Consider the following 19,949-nt stretch of genomic DNA (forward strand, 5'->3'; position numbering starts at 1 on the left):
CTTGAAGTTCCCACAGTGTCTGGCTGATCAGCAGGGCTTTCCTTTAGTGGAGCAACCTCCAGTGCCTTAACAGCCATTTGCCTCCACTGTCCTTCCCAGGGACGGTTGGGGGCTCCAAAATGGAGAGGTGCTGGGGATCACCTTACTCAAGGAGCTGAAAGCCCTGTGGAGGTTCAGTGGGGAATGTTTGCAAGAGGTGGTTTAGCAATTGTTCTGCCTCTTGGCTAGCAGAGGAGGGGGTCCGGTGTGAGATGGAGGAGCGGCCGTGTGCATGTGTGTGTGTGTGTGTGTGTGTGTGTGTGTGTGTTGGCTGGTTGTCTCATGGTTGTCATCGTTCTTCCCGGATGCTGGAGGACCGCTAGCGGCCTTAGGAACCTGTGCTCTTGCCCGAAGTATAGGCCTTCGGGGGGCCTTTTCCTGTTGAGGGTAATGCAGACTTTCCTGAAAGACAGCCGGCACCTGAGTAACAGCTGTATGAAAGCCTTTGGCCATTGTTTTCTTTTTCTAAAGAGAATTCCGCTGGACTTAAGAGGAAACAATTCACTGAAAAGTGGGTTGGCCCACGTTGCCAGCTAAGTCCTGCCTGTCATTGGGCTGACTGGACAGAGCTATATATGGGTTATGGTTTTGAAGGATATTGGGTAGAATTCCTTACTTAAAAACATCTAACCCCAAACCAGCCCCAAATAACTAGAATTTGAAACAGAGAGCTTTCCCCCACCCATATTTTCTATGAGGACTTTGGGGGGTGGAATCCTCCTGTGTCCCAGATGGAGGAGATCCTTTGGGGGATTCCAAGTCACAGCCTGTCCTCTAGATGTAATGAAAGAGACTCAGAGGAAAGAAATGACCCAAAGTCACACGGTAAAATGACCAGGACTGATATCAATATAAGATGGAAAGCAATAGTGTCTTAAAAAAGCTACCAAGCCAATGATGTGGGCCTTAGAAGTTGGGGGGGGGGGGAGTATCGGCCTGCCAGGCTTCCTGATGCATGATGGAGCGGGCTTCGCGTGGAGCAGGGCTTTAGGAGAGAAGGTCCGTTGTGGAGGTGAGGTCAGGTAGAGGGAAAGCACACATGGCAGGGCTGGGAAAGTGTGAGATTTTAGAGACTGATGGGCAGTCCTGTTGGGCTGAACTCCAGTACCGTCATCCCACGGAAGGTATAGAGAGCGTCTCTTGCAGTGAGCAGTGAGTCGGGGAGGTGGGCGTGTGCTCTGCGGCATGGTGTGAGGTTTTCAAGAGCCCACGGATCGCAGAACCAGGCTCAGGCCAGATCCTTAGACTAAAAGCCCAGCGTTTTATCTGTAGCACCAATCTGCCACCCTTGTGAGGGGTTTTGGTGTTGGGGTCTACGTTGGAGAGGGTTGCAAATGCTCAACGAAGGGGCCCGGACTTGATTCAACAAACAATAAGTAGTTTGCTGTTTTGACTGGGAGAAACCTGATGCGAGCTAGCTTGCACAGTCAGGCCGGAGTGGGGGGGATGCATCAGAGGCCTGGGTGCCTACCTCAGGGTGGCCACAAAGACAAACAGGAACATAGTTGAGCCTCCTACTCATGAGGGACTGAGCTGGGATAATCAGGGGTCAAATTAGTGAGTGACCTTGGCCAGTGTCAGCTAGCTAATTACTGCAAATGAGGTCCCAGTGTGTTTTTAATGCCCATGTTCTGGTTGCCAGGTGTTTGAGTTGGAAGCAAAGCTAATATACATAGAACAAGAGAGTGCTGCTGTCCATCATCCCTCAGGCCAGCTTACAGGCTGTGACCAAACAGTGTATGTGTGTGCTGTACCCTTTGTGCCCCTAGCCCGCCAGTGGATTAGGGGTGGGAGGGGCCCGTGTATGCAGAAGTGCAGGGAAGCTACATAAAGTTCTCCAGTTAAAAATATTTGAGAATGGTCAAAGTCAGGGAAGGTGTCAGAAGGTACTTGTTGGTCTGAGAAGAGGTAAATTTACCTGACCTTATCCTACATGTCAACATCACCTCTAGTAGCCATCAAATGAGGCAGCAGCTAGCGTTCCTGGCCATTGCCCGCACTTCCTCAGGCTCAATAGCCTTGAATGTAAAGACTTGTTAAAACTTGGGGAGATTTATAACTCTTGTAGTATCTCGGCCACGTGCATGCATTTTCATCAGAGCATCAGAATTTGCCTCTGCATCCTGCCCGTCTCGTTTCCCTGCCTTGATTCTGTCTTTTGAGTTCCTGACGTGTTGTTGTCCTGTCAGCCAGCCCCCCTTCTTGAATTCCTGACCGCTTGCCTTAGAACGGCCTGCTTCTCCTCAGACTTTGCTGCCTCCTACAGGAGCTGCTCTCTTTCCTGAGCCCGGTGCCTGACCTTTCTGTAGTCCCTTCCCAGTGATGCACAGGGCAGTTCCCATCTTGACACTGCAGGTGAAAAGTGACCCGTGTCCTGGGTCTGTGCCTTCTTATTTGTGCCAGCTGTGTTCTGTGTCTCTGCCTAGGCCAGTCTGCCATGTGCGCACTGTTGCTGCAGGGAACTGGACAGTGCTCACCCCTGGCCCCCGCCGCTCCCGTTCATACTCCCCTAGCATCCGTGTGGTACTGCCACAGAGCCTGCTTGAATTCCTTGGACAGTCTCTACTTCTGCTTTCCATGTGAACCTCTGCTGAGGAGTAAGGCTTTGCTCACGCAGGCTGTGCTCGTTATTGATTGATTTTAGGTCGACTGTAGGGGCCTGAGGCCAAACTTCAGACCTGGGCGCTGTGGCTTCTGCAATTCACCTCTCTTTATTGTGGTTACGGGCGTGTTCTGAAGCTGGCATCCAGCGCGGGTCTGTTTCGGAAGTCTATGGTCCAGGGCTGGAGGTCCAGCCGGTTACTCTGAGTCATTCAGGAGGGCTGTGCTTCTGAGCTGTTTTCTAGGGAGTTGATTATGAAGTATTGAGAGGTGACACCTGTCACGATCTTCATGGTCTGGTGGATGTATGCAATGAAAATGAGTGAACCTGGGAAATACAAGCATTGTCCACAGGCTTCTGGAACTACAAGGGATCTCAGAAAGCCACTTCTTACTCTTCCAGATACTAGGCAGGATTTGCCTTTGTTCTTAGGAAACTGGTTGTGGAGCCAGTTGGGAAGATCCATTGTGTTTTCCCCATCTTCAACGGGGAACTAGCCCCCTGTGTTTATTTTATCCCTCCCCAGCTGGTGACAATGGTTTGTGTGAGCTAAGACCACATTGCCCTTTGCTGACATTGAACAGTGGCTCTCGGTTAGGGGTTCTTCAGCCCAGCTACCACAGCTGAGTCTGCCTGGTGCTCCCACCCCCAGCCCGGATCTCTCCTATCTTTCTAGTCCTCTCCTAGTTGACATCAGTGTCATCACGCTGCTTTCTTACGTCTTGGCTGTCAGCCCAGATCAGAAGCAGGGCCAACATTTCTTCCCCTGTGCTGATAAGCCGCAGTCTACCTGTGTTGGTGATTAGCACGGTGGGGCAGGCGGCCAGTGGTGGCTTCTGTGTTCATTCTGCTATGGCCTGCTCTGCCCAGGAAGCCCCCGGAGCTGGTGTAAGTAGTCGTGGGCCGGGGCCAGGAGGGCTGTGTCATAAACCCACCTCCATGCTCCAAGGCTTTCTTATCTGGGAGGGCGTGCTGGTTAATCCCTAGGAGCATATATTCTATGCCATGCACTGTTGGACTGGAGATGAGAGCAGAGTGCCTGCCTTCCCGGCAGTGGATCTGTGAGCTGGATGTAGGTGGCTGACTATAGCCCTTAGGAGCCATTCGTTAGCCAAACCTGTGCCCCGCCCACATGTGTTCCCGCTCCAGGCTTGAACACGCACATTCCTTAGAGATCTGATAGGCTGCTCTCTGCATTACCTGCCTGTCCTTCTGCCGTCTATTTTAAAGGGATAAATATAGATGCATTTTTATCTGGTATAGAGGATCTTCTTTCTGCCTTCCATTTAGTCTTACTGAAATCCTTCTCACTGCAATTGATAGCTGTTTTATCTAATTCTGATAAACTTGAAGCACGATCACTCTGGTGGTTAATAGCATGCCTTTTAGGAGACATACATATGAGCAAGAAATTTGAAACTATCTGTTGGCACGCTGGGCTGAAACACGAGAGGAAAAGATCCTTGTTTTTGAAAAGTTGTAACTCACACGGTGGCCCCGGATGGGCATGCCACAGAATCAGAGGTGAGACTGTGTACCTGCAAAGGCACGTGTGTGAATTCTCAGGATGTGTGTATGTGTGTGTGTGTGTGTGTGTGTGCGCGCGCGCGCACATAAAGGAATGGGTGAGGGGGTACTGCCTCCCCAGAGGAAGTGTGGTTGTGACCAGCTGACCCCACCCCCCTTGCTGAGGGCCCTTAGGAAGGACGTGTGCCTTTTGTAAGCCCTTCTCCGAACTCTCCTTTCTCCTGCTTATGGATATTATGCAAGCATGGGAGGGAGGGCAGACTGTCTTAACGCTGTCCCTCGTATTTTTCCTTCAGAGAAGATGAAATGATCTTGATCAAGCTCAGGTCCTTGTCCACAGAGTCCATGAAAGGCAACAGAGCCCTTCCACAACCAGCCACTGACCAGAACTTTTTCCCTTCCAGAGATGAGAAGAACCAGTCCATCATAGTCAGCGGGGAGTCTGGAGCCGGCAAGACCGTGTCAGCTAAGTACGCCATGCGCTATTTTGCCACGGTGGGTGGCTCAGCCAGTGACACCAACATCGAAGAGAAGGTCCTGGCGTCCAGCCCCATCATGGAGGTAAAGCCTTCCAAACACACTTGGCCTTTCTGGCTGGAGCTTCTTTGTCCGGCAGCCAGCTGCTGGGTGACCCGCCTCATGCGGTCGCCCACCAGAGTCTGTGGAAGCGGCTCATGTGGTCCACATTCCTGCCATTCTTGTAGAGCCCTATGTCTCCCAGTAAGGAAAGAACGCCAATGGTGCCCCTAAGAGCACGGATTTGGGAGGTAATCTCTCCTGGTAGCCTCCTTCAGGTCCCCAGTACCCAGTGGAGTGTCCTTTTCATGCCAGCCTTGTTCCTAGACTCTGCGGATGCTCTAGTGAGCGTCCTTCCATCCCGCCTCCGCCTCTGTAGCTGTTCCGTCACCAGCCATCGTGTGTCAGCGAGTCCCTGCTTACCTCCAACCATCCAGGACTTTGAGGGCCTGCTGGATCAGGAGGGCAGTGTGCACGGGCGTGGGAGGCCGGGTTGGGGGAAAGGTAGAGCCAAGAGCTCTGTGACAGCAGGAAACCTGATGATCCTCAGGAAGCCGTTATCTAGATGGCATGAACGGCCGGGGCCTTCTGTCTCTCCTCAACACCCCAGCCCCAGAGCAGTCAGGACAGGTACAAGGCCAGAGACGTTTTCTAAAACTTCAGTCTTGCTGTAACTCCCTGGGTGTCAGGGTTGGAACTCCATTTCTCTTTTTCTCTCTCTTTCTTCCATAAAAAGTTAATTCTGATAAAGTAAATCTAAATGGGTATGCAGTCCCTGGGCCAGCTTTGATTTCCTGCCTCTGAGAGGCTCTTGGTTATTGTCTGGGTTACAGTCTGGTGGGCCCCAGCCAGCCCAGGGCTGCTCCTTGTTTTAGGAAGAAGAGATTGAGTTGAGGCCAAAAGCTGCCAAGATAGTGTCAGATTCTCTGCAGGGCCTTGAACCAGGTCATTTAAGACCCAAGTCACCAAGGTCGTTAGTCTTTCAGGTCGTTTTGGAGCTGAGGGATACGAGAACCTGCCGTAACCTTCCTAGATCCCCCTCTCACCCCACCCCCTTCCTTTACCAAGTGCATGACTAAAGACTGAGCCTCAGTTCCTAGGAATTCATTGTTTTTTGTGGGTATAATCTGCCTACACAGTTGGATTATCTGGAGAACTTTGATTCTCTGTTGACTAACAGGGCATAACATAATCATTAACAATTCAACAAAAGCAAGTTCATGGAAACTTGGAATTCTATGGAATTCTTACATGGATTGGAGAACGGTTAGTACAGTTGGAGGCATTTTTACCAAAAATATAGGAGCAAGAAGACTTTTATTCTCTTCTAATGCTTCTTAAACTCAAGTGCATCAAAGTCACCTGGAGGTCTTGTTAAACCAGACTGCTGGGCCCCAGCCCCCCAAGAGTTGCTGATTTAGAAGGTCTGGGTAGGGTACCCCCAATTTGTCTTTCTACAGCCTACTGATAATTGTTGCACATTTGGGTCTGTTTCCTTACAGCCTTTTCACTGAATATTATAGTCATAAGCCTTTTCTCCGTATCATTGAGGTTTTTTATGAATCGCCTTATTAGCAGCAAACATATTAATATTGTCAAACCTGCAACTAGTTAGTAGCCCACTTGTTCATAGCCCAAGGTTGGGGCCTGGCTATGGCCTCAATTCGGAATGTGATGGTGGACCATGGCCTGGCCTGCCCGAGACCATCCATGCACCTAAACGGAGGCAGTTAAGATTGTGCTCTATGATCAGCATCGTGTTTCATCTCAAATGGGAGTCAAACCAGGCTCTCAGATTCTCCTTTGCCCCTGAGTTTCAAAACTCAGGCCATTTTTAAGGTAATAAGGTTTCAAAGACCCAGAGTGCTGCCTCTTTTAAGGAATAAAGAAGGTAATTTTTCCGGGCAAAACAGAGAAGGGAGGAAATCTGTTACATCTTTGGTGCCTGGATAAAGTAATTTAAGTCGAGATGAGAATTTAATGAAGGTAGATCACCCCATTATTAAACATGTACGAGACACAAGAGGATTTTTTAATTGATTTATTGTGGTTAAACATACATAAAATTTACCCTTTCACTATTTTAAACGAACAATTGAAGGGTCTTAAGTACATTCGTAGCGTTGGGCAACCATCACCACCATCCATTTCTAGAACTCTTTAATCATCCCAATCTGTACCCATTAAAGAATAACCCTGTTCTTCTCCACCAGGCCCTTGTAACCTCTATTCTACTCTCCGTCTCCATGAAGTTGCCTGTTCTAGGCACCTCATATAAGTGGAATCATACAATATTTGTTCTTTTATGTTTGGCTTACTTAATGTTTTCAAAGTTCATGTGTGTTACAGAATGTAGGAGTGTCCTCTTCCTTATTATGGTCGGATGATACTTTGTTGTGTGGATAAGACCACGTTTTGTTAATCCATCCCTCTGTGCATGAACTGCTCAGGTTTCCACCTCTTGGCTGGTGTGAACAAGGCCACTGGACAATGGCATGCAAGCCTATGACTCCCTGCTTTGGGGGTGGTTTTCAAATGATAGAGGTCTGTCTAAAACAACCTAACATGTTCAGTAGCTCTTACATCGTGAATGGACTGGTGCACTGCTGGGGATTCAGGGTACTTTGGCATGGGGGGGGAGCAACACGCACACCCCAAAACATGCAAGACGTGGTTCGGTTGCTAAGGTCTAGAGGAGGAGTGTGTGCACGGAGCAGCCTCCTCGAGCCTGATGTCACGTAAAGGAATGGTGCAGTGGTTTGGGCTCACGACATTAAATTTCTACCTTGTGCAAGGTGCTACTTTGGAAACTGTGGGTAATTCCCTAGGGCTCCTTCTGTCAGATGACGGAATCTGATCATCATGGAGATTGTCCCTTGAGTTTTTAAGTGTTGTCCTTGAGAGAAGTCTTGGACAGAAACATGGCAAGGAAGCATCGTAGCCAAGAAGAACTCTGGGCGGGTCAGAAAGTGTTTCTGGGCCAAGAAAGAGCAGCTTCTGCAGCGCCAAAGCCTGCCTCTTCACAACTTGGGGGTCTAGGCGGGCCCATGTGTCAGGAAGCCCAGTCAGCTCTGTGGCTCCTCAGAAGGTTGGAGGCAACACCAGGCACATCTTCCCCGGGGGCCAGCCAGTTCCTGATGACTCGGCTCCCGTCCCGACCAAGCAGTCCGCTGTGCTCCTGCGCCATCTCCTTCTTTCTGCAGCTGCCTCCCGGGGAGACCGTCGAGGACGGTCCAAGGAAATGGAATCCCCAGCAAGCTGCACTAAGTGACAGTGGCTTGAATTAAAGGCGACTTGAGGGTGGGTTGGGATGATTCATTCTTAGCGCCAGAGCTCTCTGACCCCGCTCCGTGTGAGCTTACCAGCATCCAGGAGTGGTTTGTTCATGACTCTGCACTGGCTAAGAGACTGTTAGAGCAGAGGTAGAACCAAGTCCGGGTTGGAGGGGTCACGTGGCTTCTTGGGGTGCCCAGCGTCTACACCACACAAGTCAAGGAGCCAGAGACTGCCCCCATCCTGGGAGAAGGAGGATACTGTGAGGGTACAGTGAGCAAAAATCATCTAAACTAAGACCAGTTACTATGTAATTCGGGGATTTAAGGTTTTTCCTTTTGAGCTAAAGAAACAATGCCTGCAGCTGTCCACCTGTTCATACAAGAATCTGCGCCCAGACTCACTCACGGAGCACATCTCTTATCTCACGCGCAGCACACTCTCGCCACTCCACATGTGCACCTGCCCTGACCCTTGACCCAGGTCAGGGCTATAACTGGAACCCTTCCTCCTCCCCACTAGCAAAACTTGATTCCCCCTTTAAGACCCTTGTCAGCTTACAGCCCTCCAAGCCGCTTGCGTTGTGCCGGCCGTGGCTAACTGCTCCCTGCTCTGCGCCTCCACACATTGATACGTCCCTCGTTGTTGTATAATCCTCATTATATGGAAACTACTCCATTTGCTCTTCCTCTTAGCACATGCAGGAACAACAGAGAAGGTGGTTCTCTTATGTACTATGTGAACGGTAGCATATTTTGTCATTTTGCAAATCTTTCCCTCAACATCTTTTAATTTTATCCACGAATCATGCTCTAGTTCACCTATACCAGCTTTATAATGTCCCATGGTGTGAATCCACTACACGTTATCTATTCCCCTACTAGTGGGCATTGAGGATGAATTTTTTTTTATTAGTAATTACAACCTGTGCCAAAGATTTCTGTACTTACTCACGTGTGCACTACGTGTTTTTCCAGGTAATATGTAGAAGTAGACTTGCTGAACCGTGAGGTGCGTGTGTATTCAGTTTTACTAGATAGGTCCAGTGACTTCTCAAAACAGTGGTTCCAGTTCCCATTTGAGCCGGCAACATGGGAGAGTTCCCTTGTCCTCACATCCTCCTCGTTTTGTTGTGTCCGAGTTCCTAGTCCCGGCCCCTCCCCATTTGAGTCTGCTGTTTTCCAATGTCCAGTGAGGTTACCTTTTCTCAACACTTGATCATGTGAGTGTCTGCCGTGAATTTCCTGTTTATACTGTTTGCTCATTTTCCATGTTGTAACCACTTGGGTTACGTCCGCTTTTTCCCCTTGGTCTGTGGGACTCAAGGTTAAAACCTGTTTTTCTTTTCTCATCTATGATAACTCATCAAGACATTTCCTGAGTCCGTGGGAAATCAGAAAAAATCTAGCAAGTGTTTAAAAGATGCAGAACTGCCCATGTGTCCTTCACGCACAGGATCTACGAGTCCTAGGGTAGAGTTGATGGGTTGGGTCATAATAACCTCTTCTCTTTGCGGGTGCCATTACATATTTTTAAAGTACTTCTAGATCTGTCACTTCTCAAAGCAGCCTAGTGAGGTAAGTAAGCTAGACCTCTCTGGATTGACTGTGATCTCTAGCCCCTGGGCAAGCTTTCCCCTAAGCCATCACAAGGAGTGGTGTCAGGTATGGCAAAGGCTCTTCTTGCCATTTTACGAATTATGGAGTTTGAATATTTTGAAATTTTTGCATTGAATTGTATTCATTGAAACTAGATGGTCTTTGAGAATGTTCCACAAACCGGACTTTGCCGGTTTTATCTTCCTGATGCTGATTAACGTGTTCCTTTGTCCTCTGTGTTTCCTGTAAAAGGGCTGTAAAATTCAGAAGCTTGATTAAATTAAGGTTGGATTTTTGGCACACGTTGGGGCCGTCACACCAGGGGGACCTGGATGGGAGGTGGGTGTGTAGAGTGCAGGCGCCCTCAGACCGGACGCATTCTGTAGTGCAGAGCTAGGCTTGGGTTTCTGTGAGTGAGCAGCTGCATGACTCATGGCCTCACCGGACTCATCTCAAGAATGGGAATGGGGCATTTTCATGATGTGTTATTGGGATCTTTAAGCAAGGATTTGCTTTCAGCTGCCCTGTTTGCCTTGTTACAACAGATACCAGCTGAGCTTGTGTAGTTTTGGAACACCGGGAGGCACTAGTGGCTCTGTGGCTTGGATCCGCCTGAGAAGGGGTAGAGGGACAATCTGGGTTTGGATCTTCTTTTAGCCTCTGTGTCCCTCAAATTTCATAGACAACTTTTTCAAGCGTTTCAACCACCTAAAAATGTAAACGTGTGAAAGGGATTAAAGTTAAAATAGTAATATATTTATTACTGATCCATTAGCAATGCGACGCTTTGTAGAAAGTGAATAATCGTGCCAAGCCATCTAGTCCCTCACTTTTTAAATTCTCATCAGGTGTTTTGAACTGTGCCCCTGCAGCTGCATGAGAAAAGGTATCCAGAGGGTGAGGCCTTCCTGATACGATCTAGTGATGAGGTTGGTGTGGATCTTGGTCTCTTTCTTGGAAATACCATTTATCAGTTAGGAATGACATTTGCCTGCTTAGTCAAGGAGATCTGATTAAAGCACGGAAAAGTTTGCCTTTCTCACTTCAAGCTGAGAGCTCTCAAAGACTGGCATTGGTTTGGTAAGCTCAAGCCTGTCAGAATGTGATTCTCCAGCCCTTTTCTTCATGGTCCCAAGGTGACTGCTCCAGCTGCAGCCATCACCATGCACGTTCCAGGTAGGATCACTGGAAAGAGTCCACCGGTCAGCTCCTTACTCTCACTGGCCATCCTTAGGAGTAAAGGAGGCATGGAATGAAGTTTTGTGTTTAGCTCTGCTCATTGTCATCCTTACAGTGGAGGGGGGCTCTGTAAGGAAGAGGAGAGAGAGCTGCGCGCACACACACCACCTAGAAACCAAGAAAGCTTTCCTGTACCTCTTGTGTGTTCTCTGCAGGCCATCGGAAATGCCAAAACCACTCGCAATGACAACAGCAGCCGATTTGGAAAGTATATTCAGATCGGCTTTGATAAGCGGTACCACATCATTGGGGCCAACATGAGGACCTACCTGCTGGAGAAGTCCAGAGTGGTCTTTCAGGTGAGTGGCATGAGTTGGGCCTTTTTGTACTTTTTCCCCCATGAGTGATTGCTCACTTGCTCCCTGACCCTCTCCCTGTGCCCAGAGAGAGCATCTCCTTTTTAGGATACACTTGACCTTTAGCTTTTCTCTCTTTATGTCGAAAACTATTCATGTGAATGCCATGGACATCAGGCCTGGAAATCTGCTTGGTATTGTTTTTAGATTCAGTCAACAAACGTAATGAGTGCCTGTTATGTACCAGCCCTGTGCGTGATACCGGAGACACAGGGACGAGACAGTCCTGTTTTTTGTGGATTTGAGAGTCTTAGGGGAAGGTTGTGGGCTTCAGCTTCCCCAGGAACCTTCTTACTTTGTAGGTCCTATTTAAACAAACAAAAGAAAGCTCACTGCTTGGACATCTACTTAGCCCGAAAACAGTCCTCCCCCAGCCCCCTTTTAGTGTCCTGTCCCCGACTTGAGATGACACACGTCCCAGTCTGAGGTGGCCCCACACTCCAAATGTCACCCCGACATTCAACTGCCTGCAGAGGGGACATCCTGAACAGCTTCAGCTGCTTCTCAGGGACGTCCCTCTGCAGGCTGGTGCTTAACAAACATGTAACGGATTTTTTAACCAGCTTTATTTGTTTTTCCGTTTTTCTGTTCGGGATCTCTCCCCACCTCCCAAATTTGGTTTGACGGCCCCAAATCCTCATCTCACAGCAGCAAAGCAAACAGCCCATTGTGCTGGGTGCAGGTCAGGGCTGCCTGTGGCTCTGGCCAGAGTCTTCGCTGAACACCCCTCGAGCCTTCCTCTTCCTTTGCCCAGGCCTCCTAAAGCCCTGTCCCCCACCACTCTTTGTCCCCCCCGCCCCGCCACCACTCTGCCAGTTTAAGGCTGGTGAAGCCCGAGTGTCCGCTGTGAGTCCTCCCTCCGTCTATGACCTTCAGTGGCTGCCCCAGCCTGACCTGATGGGCAAGGGCAGAGCTCTGACTTAGTTCCCAGCCTCCTAGAGAGGACAGGGAGCCTACCGCAGGCGAGTGACAGTCTGTGCGGCCTGAGCCAGGGAGCAGGGACATCCATACGAGTGTGTGGGAGTTGGCAGCCGACCATTGTGGAAGAGCAGAGAACAAGAAGAAAATAGGAGAGAGCTAGAAATCCTCAAGCTCGAAGAAGGAACATAACCGTGAATGGAACATCTAGGGGTGGGCGTTGAAGGTGGCAGAGCTGTGAGGGAAGACGTGAGCACAAGTCTTGACCACTGTCATCCACGGGACACTGGGATGAGAGCGAGTGAGGGGGATGATTGCTGGGGTCACTGTCCTAAAGCTGTTGGACTTGTTTCCTACTGCAGGCGGACGGTGAGCGGAATTACCACATCTTCTACCAGCTCTGTGCTGCCGCCAGCCTTCCAGAATTCAAAGAGCTTGCGCTAAGTATGCAAATGTGGGTGTGCCTGTCCTCGGGGAGGGGCTGTGTGGCCATGGGGTACTGCCCTGGGGTGCCTCTGCACAGAGCCCTCTGTCCTGGGTTCTTGTCCCAGCTCTGCTTCCCATGCGAGTATGTCACCATCCAGACCTCCTTGAGCATCTGTACCCAATCCATAAACTCGGGCCAATTGTCCCCAGACAGCCTGCCACAGAAAACCATTTGAGAGGGGAAGGAGGGTGCAGGATAGTATTTTACAGAGCACGTAAGAATTTCCATGCATTATTTTGAAAAATGATCACACTTCAGACAGCATAAAAAGGCCGTCCCACCATGAGGATCTAGAGATTTACCCAGTGCAGCTCATGTCATTGTAGCCTGGGAGTTTTAAGTCCTACTCAAGGATAGAGCTGAAGGAAAGGAGGGGGTGAGAGGCTGGGGCAGGATGAAGATGGCTGGCCTGGGGCGAGGGGGTGGGGGAAAGGGGCTGCTGAGCATTAGACCCCAGGGTGTGCAGACCTCCCCATAGCTGGCGGGGCGCTGTGGCAGCGGGTGGCACCTGGCGGGGGGTGGGGGTGAGGGAGTGCTGCAGTGGTAGCCGATGGTGTGAAGAGCTGGGTGTCTAGACAGGGGTCAGTTGGCCCTAATGTATCTGTGAGAGAAACCGACCCCTGAGGCTGTCCACGACCCAGATCCTAGCTGTCTTCAGGGCCCAGTGCCAGATCGACCTCTGACAGCCCCAGCCCATACCCCTCAAGGCTGACACACACCAGGTAGTTCAAACTTCGGTCTGCCCTCCTAACTCTCTGCTTTACTTATGGATTCCTGCTTCATTTGGTGCCTGGGTCATGCGGGTTAGCACTGGGTCCTTGGTCCATTCACTGAAGCCTACAGACGTGGTGTGAGGCGCCGGGGATGGAGCGCTCAGTGTACCCGTTGTGGGGCCTGCCCTCGCTGAGCTCACGGCCTGTTACTGTGCAGGGTGGGAAGGCTGTGCTGAGGGAAGCAGAGCCGAGGTGGGTGGAAGGTTCCCAGGGGAAGGAAATTGAGAACCAGAGGAGGAAGCCCAGGAGGGCATGCTACGCTGCTTTTCTGCTGTACCGTACTCCGTGTTTGCAAGTCTGCCTCTCCCACACTGAAGCTGTAAACTCCTTGGGAGGGACGAGCACAAGCCTTGTTGGATGCGTCCCTCCTGGAGCTGGCAGCTTGGGCTTGGGTGTTGGTTTATGGCCACAAGTGACCAGGAATGCAGACCTTTGCGTTGATGAGCTCTCAGGCTCAGGGTGAGGCCATGTTTGGCCTCATGGGTGCATTGGCTGTGAGCTCCGAAGCCTGACAGTTCCACGATAACGGTTGGTGGTTGGAAACATGAAGTAAATGAAAGACTAGCCAGGGGTTCCTAGTGGATAGACCGCCTTGCCTCCTTCCCCCTTCCCTTCAGCTAGAACATGCTCCTCAACTGAGCAGAAGTCCCTGTGAGACCCTTTGGCCCAGCGAGGGGGAGCAGAGGGACATTCCATCTGTACTTCCGTCTGCTCTGTTGATGGTGGTCTGTTGCATGAAAATGACCTCAGGATGAGATTTTAAAAAACAATACTCCCATGAATCATGGGTCGAAGTGTAAATAAATCATGGTAAAAAGAAGTGTAATGGGCTTTTTATTTCCTTACATACAGCCTTCAGGTAGTAAGGAGTAAATTCTTTATTTTTCTCTTCCATGGGTATGTTGATAGTCCTCTGAACAGCCTTCTTGCTTTGCACAGTTGGAGCGTGGCCTCCCAGGTGAACCAGCCCGCAGCGGGGCCCCTGATGGTCCCCTGCTCTAAACACTGGCCTCATGCCTCCTCTGGGCTGTACATGGTTCGGTGTCTGTCTGGTGAGCCAGTTACCGGGGGCTTTTGTGGCGTATTTCTCCTTGGAAATGTGAACTAAGGAGAGACCCACACTGGAGGAGAGCTGTTGCTCTGGGACGGGACGGTCAGCACCGGCTTCACAGGCTGGAAAGGAGAGCCCAGATCCAGGGCCGCTAAGCCGATGGCAGGGGACTATCTCCGGTTTATGAGGGTCTGAAGTGTGATGGTGACAGAGTTGATTGCATGCCTGAGAGATGATCATCTCGATTGGATTCAGTCATTTAGTAGAGTGAAGCTGTGACTGACCCGGATGGGCCCTGCAGTGATGAGCCCCAGCCCGAGAAAGTTACCCTGTGGAGCCCGAGGTTGGGAACTAGCAACAGGGAAGGTGGGCGGTCAGTCTGAGTCAGACCATCAGCAAGGGGGGCCCTGGCTTTTGACAACGAAGGGTCTCAGTAGACACTGAAAATGCCTCCTTTCCTCCAGCGGAGAGGTCTAGTGTCCTGCGTATTTTTCTGATGTGTCAGCTGATAGATTTCGATAACAAGTTAGGTTGTGTTTATGAGAACACCGTACAGTAAACAACCATCTCCATGTTAGGGTGGTCAGGTAATGGGCTCCCAGGCCGGCCAAAGTCTGGGGGAGCCCGGGTAATCCCTTCCAGACCTATGTTCCTCAATTTGCCCATCTGAAAAATAGGAATAAATATGTTCAGTCATCCTAACGTGCCCCTGCAAAAATCATCAAAGGAAGTACTTTGAAAGGTGAGTGAAAGGAAGAATGACGCTTTTCTTAAGCCTTTGAAACTCTTCTGTTCTGTGCCAGAGCTCGCAGGGGGATTCCATAGAAAAGAGCTGAATTTACCACCTTCCACAGAGACCTGCTGTGACTCCTTCCATAACCATTTGCCTTTTCTGGGGCTGTCTGCAAGCCTGGGGCTGAAGTCCTTCCTCTCCCACGCAAGTGCCTTTAATCATCAGGGTTTGGGTTACTTCTCTGGGAAGCTTTCCCTCATAAGCTACGGCTGATACCCTGCTCTCCATGCCTGTGGACAGTGTAGCCTAATGGTCCAGCCTGGGTTGTGTGGGGCAGGGTTTGGGTCTGAGTTGGGCCACTTCCTAATGGGCCTGGCAATGTGTACTCAGCGGAGGAGTGTGGCTTGGAGCAGAGAATGCGCGGTGGGAAATGGAAGAGACCAGAAAGGAGAGGTAGGTGGACTCAGCGTGGACCCAGATTGGCTGTGGGCAGGTAGAGCTGAGGAACGACCGTCAGGAAGGGGGTGGATCAGGGACAAGAGGTGTGGGAGGACGGGCGAGCCCTGAGTCTGGAGGGACACATGGAGGCTGTGGTTGCTTCACAAAGAGCCCAGGAGGTTCTTTTAGGGTGTTTGACCTCTGGCTTGAGGGCACTAGGGCAGGAGCGGGGGTTCTCTAAAAGGCTTTAAATGGGCGTGCAGTGTGATCAGAGTTACCAGCAGCATGAAAGTGGATTTGAAGGGGCAGGAGCCGGGGGGGGGGGGGGGAGACTGGTTTAGTCTTTGGCAACAGTCCCCAGACTACAGGTGCGTGCAGAAGGTCAGATGTAGATAGCAGTAGTCGGAATGGAGCAAGGAAAGAGACCCAAGATGTTTGTAAGGGGTCAGAGTGGCAGCTCAAGGTGTTGCAGGAAGACTGGACATGGCAGTGAAATCGCATCGAAGCCTGTTGAGCTGATGTGAGTTTGACCACACACACGCAAGGGAGATAATTTCACCATCTTTATAGAAGAAGAACAGTAGCCAGTGTCCAGCTTTGGCATCTTGTCAAAATCAAACACCATAAATTTAGAAATTCCAAACACTGGGCAGGGTTGTTTTATACAAAGGTTCTGCGTTTTGTGGAAAATGTGATTTTGGGGGTAATCTCGATGAGGTACACTTGTTGCCCTAATGCCAACCTCCAAGCCTGCTGCGTGGATATTGCCCATGTCTTGTGGAGTTACTGCCCTCTGTGAGGGTTGGCTCTGAATTCTAAGGCAGACCTGGGACTTCTCACCAGTTGTGTCCCAGGCTGCTTTCTGAGGCCTGACTGAGAGGAGCCGAACCGGAGGTGAGATCAAACACACGACGATCTCAAAGTTCATCTCTTCGTGTGCCTGAAGAGCTCAGGGGTGCCCCAACTCGGTAGAACAAATGAACAAAAAACCATGTCACCTTGGGCACATCATTGCCTCTCTGTCAAATGAGGCTGTCACACTCAGCTTATCGACGGTCCTGGAAGTCTATGATTCTAGGGTGCGTGTAGCTCTCACTGTATATCAGATCCTTTTAAAAAGGATTTATTTACTTTAGAGATGGAGTGTCCGCAGGGGTAGGGGGGCAGAGAGGAGGCAGAGGGAGCATCTCAGGCAGACCCTGCACTGAGTACAGAGCCCAACGCAGGGCTTAATCTCACGAGCCTGAGATCATGACCTGAGCTGAAACCAAGAGCCAACCAGCTGTCCCTCAGATCCTTTTAAAAAGCAAATCTGTGGTAAATCCTATAAACTGAACTACCTGTGACTTTTTATGGTCACATGTTTTTGTGTACTGGTTTTATACAAACACAGCAATGCATCCTGTTAGCGTAGTACTCTGTGTCTCCTTACCCAGTTTTCTCTCCATTTGCCATTGTCAGTAAAGATGATATTTTATAAGGATTGCACATTCAGCTGGGAATAAAATTTTTGTCTGGGATGAGTAGAAATCTTCATGGGTTGTGATCTGTGGGTAAACCGGGATCGAGCTTCTTTCTGATGCCTGATGCTTTTCCTCCTCGCCTCTCATAGCATGTGCAGAGGACTTCTTCTACACATCACAGGGAGGAGACACACGCATCGAGGGCATCGATGATGCTGAGGACTTTGAGAAGATGCGACAAGCCTTCACACTCCTGGGTAAGCAGCTTCTGAGTGGGAAAAGGCCCAGACGATTGACTTCATGGAGAGTAGAAAAGCACGACAGTGTCCCACTTTGCCAAACTTCATAAGCCCACGAGGAGCCCTGTTGCCCTCGGTGAATGTTGTCCTACTCTTAATTCATCCCAACCCTCAGACTCCAGAGTTTAAGACTTGTACCTTTGTTGAGCTGTCTTAAAAATAAGCGTTTGAGAATCACGTTCTTAGGCGCTGCAAAATGGCCCTTTCCACTTCCTCATGCCGCCGAAGCCAGTGGAACAAAATGAAAAAGAACCACATCTTCTTGTGCCGTGGTCTGGGGTTAGACCATGTGTTCTAGCAGAAAGAGCTTGTCTTTAGGACCAAACCAACCCATGCACCACAGTCCTGGGATCCAAGCTGGAAGCAGACCATGAGGGTCTGGTAGTGTTCTCTCCCATATAGTGCCGTTCTGTCACCTCTTTTTCTATAGAGAGCATTAGTGGAATTCTTCAAGAGCTCTCTGTTCTTCTGGTATTGCTCCTCGGCCTTTTGGCTAATAACATCAGGTGTCTTCCTGGGCATGAAGGGCCATATTTCAAAGCCAGATATTTCAGTGACTCGTGAGAGAAAACTCCTCTCCCCGGCCATTTTTGAGGAAGAGGAGCCTGAGTGGCAGAGTGGAAGGCAAGCCTTTCCTCACGGGGAAATTGAATGAGTTAATTCCTGGGACCTGCAGCCAGAAAAAAACAGAGCTTGGGAAGTCAGCCTGAAGCTCAGGGAGCAGCTCAGGAAGGCCCCTGTGTTCCCCCAGCCCCTTCTCTGACCAAGGTAGACATCTGGTTTCTGAGTCATGAGACTACTTCAGAGCTGCATTTCTTGGGTCCTTTGGTGGGAATCTGGGTAGTCTCACCCAGTGTCCAAATAAAAGTGGCCAAACCAGACACGCCCTAATCTCTGTGCAGTAGGAGCAGGGCTTCGTGGGCTGAAATCTGAGCGAGCACTCTCCACTTCTCTGGGTAACCGGTGGGTAGATGTACTTTGTCTTTCGTACCCACGAAATAATGACCTAAAAGCCACGCTGGTTATCCCGATGAACAATATCAGTTAGCTAGAGCAGTAGTTGGTGATTATAAAAAAGGTGTTTAAGACGACTTTAGGGATGCAGAAGTATCAGGTGCAAAAGGGCAAGGAAGAGCAGCAGATAGAGGCACTGTTGCTGGGCGGACATTCCAGCCCCTTCCAGGAGCGTGTGGTTGCAGGATCAGGAAGCCTGCCCGTGAGGGATCCTGCCAGAGGGCGTGGACCACGGCTGGTCTGCAAGGCAGCCTGCATTCGCCACAGCACGTGCTGGGACCAGAAGCTCTCAGAGGCAGCTGCTAATGTAGAGAGCATGGCCTAAGGGCACCGCAGTGGCCCGTCCGGGGCCTGGCTATGCTGCCGTGATTAATCAGAATGGTGGAGGACAAGAACCGAGAACAGACACGTCCTCTTGCTGCTGTTGCATGGCTCGGTCACTGCGGAGGTCTTTGGCCAAGCTGGCTGTTCTGTCGGTGGGCAAAGGGGAAATGTTCACCGGGTCTCGCTCCAGTATCCCACAGCGGGGCGGATTTGAGATCGAGAGATATAGATCGATGACTGACACCCTTGACTTCGCCAATGTCCCAGAATCCCTTTATTCAGTTGGGGAGCAGTTTTGGAGGGGACTTGCTGAGCAGGAGACCAGTCTGCCCTGTTGGCCGGAGGCAGGAGGCCGCCCCTGGCGGCTGCTGTGGGCAGTGGGCGGGTGCGGGTCCAAGGAGCAGGCAGCTCCCTCCAAGGCTCCAGGGAGGCCGGGTGCTGTCGTTCACGAAGCAAATGGCACAGGAAAATCTATTGAAATAAGCCTTTCTTCCCTACTTTTCAATAAAGACATCTACTTTTTACTCACACATTTTCTTAAAGGACAAGATGATAAATACTGCTTTACTCCTTCAGTTCTGAGTTTCGGTTTTCTGCTTGTCATAGTGGAGTACCGCTTATTAGGATAGTTTATAAAGAAGGGGCTTCTGGTCAGTATAGTGCAGCGATCCTAACTGTTGTTAGGATTCAGTAGTCCTTCAGTATCTACTACTTAAATTCCTACCATGACTGTGTGGTGAAGGCTTTGACAATGGACAAAGCATTTGCTCCCAAGAGTGAGTGAAGGAGAGAGAAGTGATCTGTCACTCTTGGGATGGTCCAAAACCCACTTGCTGACTAGTAGGACCTAGTTGAGAGCAGGATGCACGAGCTCGGATTGAAGCCCAGGACTTTACTCCCCACGTAGGTGAACCACCACCAAACCCCCATCTTGTCTGGGGACACCAACCTCTGGCTTTAACCTGTCTTCGTCTTTTTCAGTCTTACTCAGTGACCCTAAATTTTTTGGCCTCCATTTCTTTTAGTTTTTTTGTTTTTTTCTTTTTAATTAGGTTAAACAAAGCCAGACATTTCAGTGACTTGTACATCTCTGTAGACATTTGGGAGTACTTGCCGTCTGTGTAACTGTCGTCAGTTCAGTTCCATTATTCCTGTTTCTGAGCACCTGTATGCCAAGGCAAGAACAGGGATTCATTATATTGTTATTTCTTTGTCTATTTGGAAACTTTTTATAAAAAATTTGAAAAGTAAATCCCAGCCCCTATGACACTTACACAGTGTAATAGTCATTTGTCACTG

At 50.0% G+C, this 19,949-nt stretch overlaps 1 protein-coding gene across 4 annotated transcripts in view; it reads left to right on the top strand.

Annotated features, from left to right (window-relative positions):
* The window catches only part of MYO5B (myosin VB), a 342,886-nt gene that overhangs the window by 194,426 nt on the left and 128,511 nt on the right, over positions 1–19,949 (top strand). For all 4 annotated transcript variants that reach the window (XM_032882535.1, XM_032882534.1, XM_032882532.1 and 1 more), the window contains exons 5-8: positions 4,573–4,729; positions 10,950–11,093; positions 12,431–12,512; positions 17,163–17,270. In XM_032882535.1, coding sequence (XP_032738426.1) covers positions 4,573–4,729; positions 10,950–11,093; positions 12,431–12,512; positions 17,163–17,270 — 491 coding nt within the window. The remainder of the gene's footprint in view (positions 1–4,572; positions 4,730–10,949; positions 11,094–12,430; positions 12,513–17,162; positions 17,271–19,949) is intronic.

The sequence above is a fragment of the Lontra canadensis genome, unplaced genomic scaffold, assembly GCF_010015895.1.
Source record: "Lontra canadensis isolate GAN:19392208 unplaced genomic scaffold, GSC_riverotter_1.0 scaffold82, whole genome shotgun sequence".
Taxonomy (NCBI): Eukaryota; Metazoa; Chordata; class Mammalia; order Carnivora; family Mustelidae; genus Lontra; species Lontra canadensis.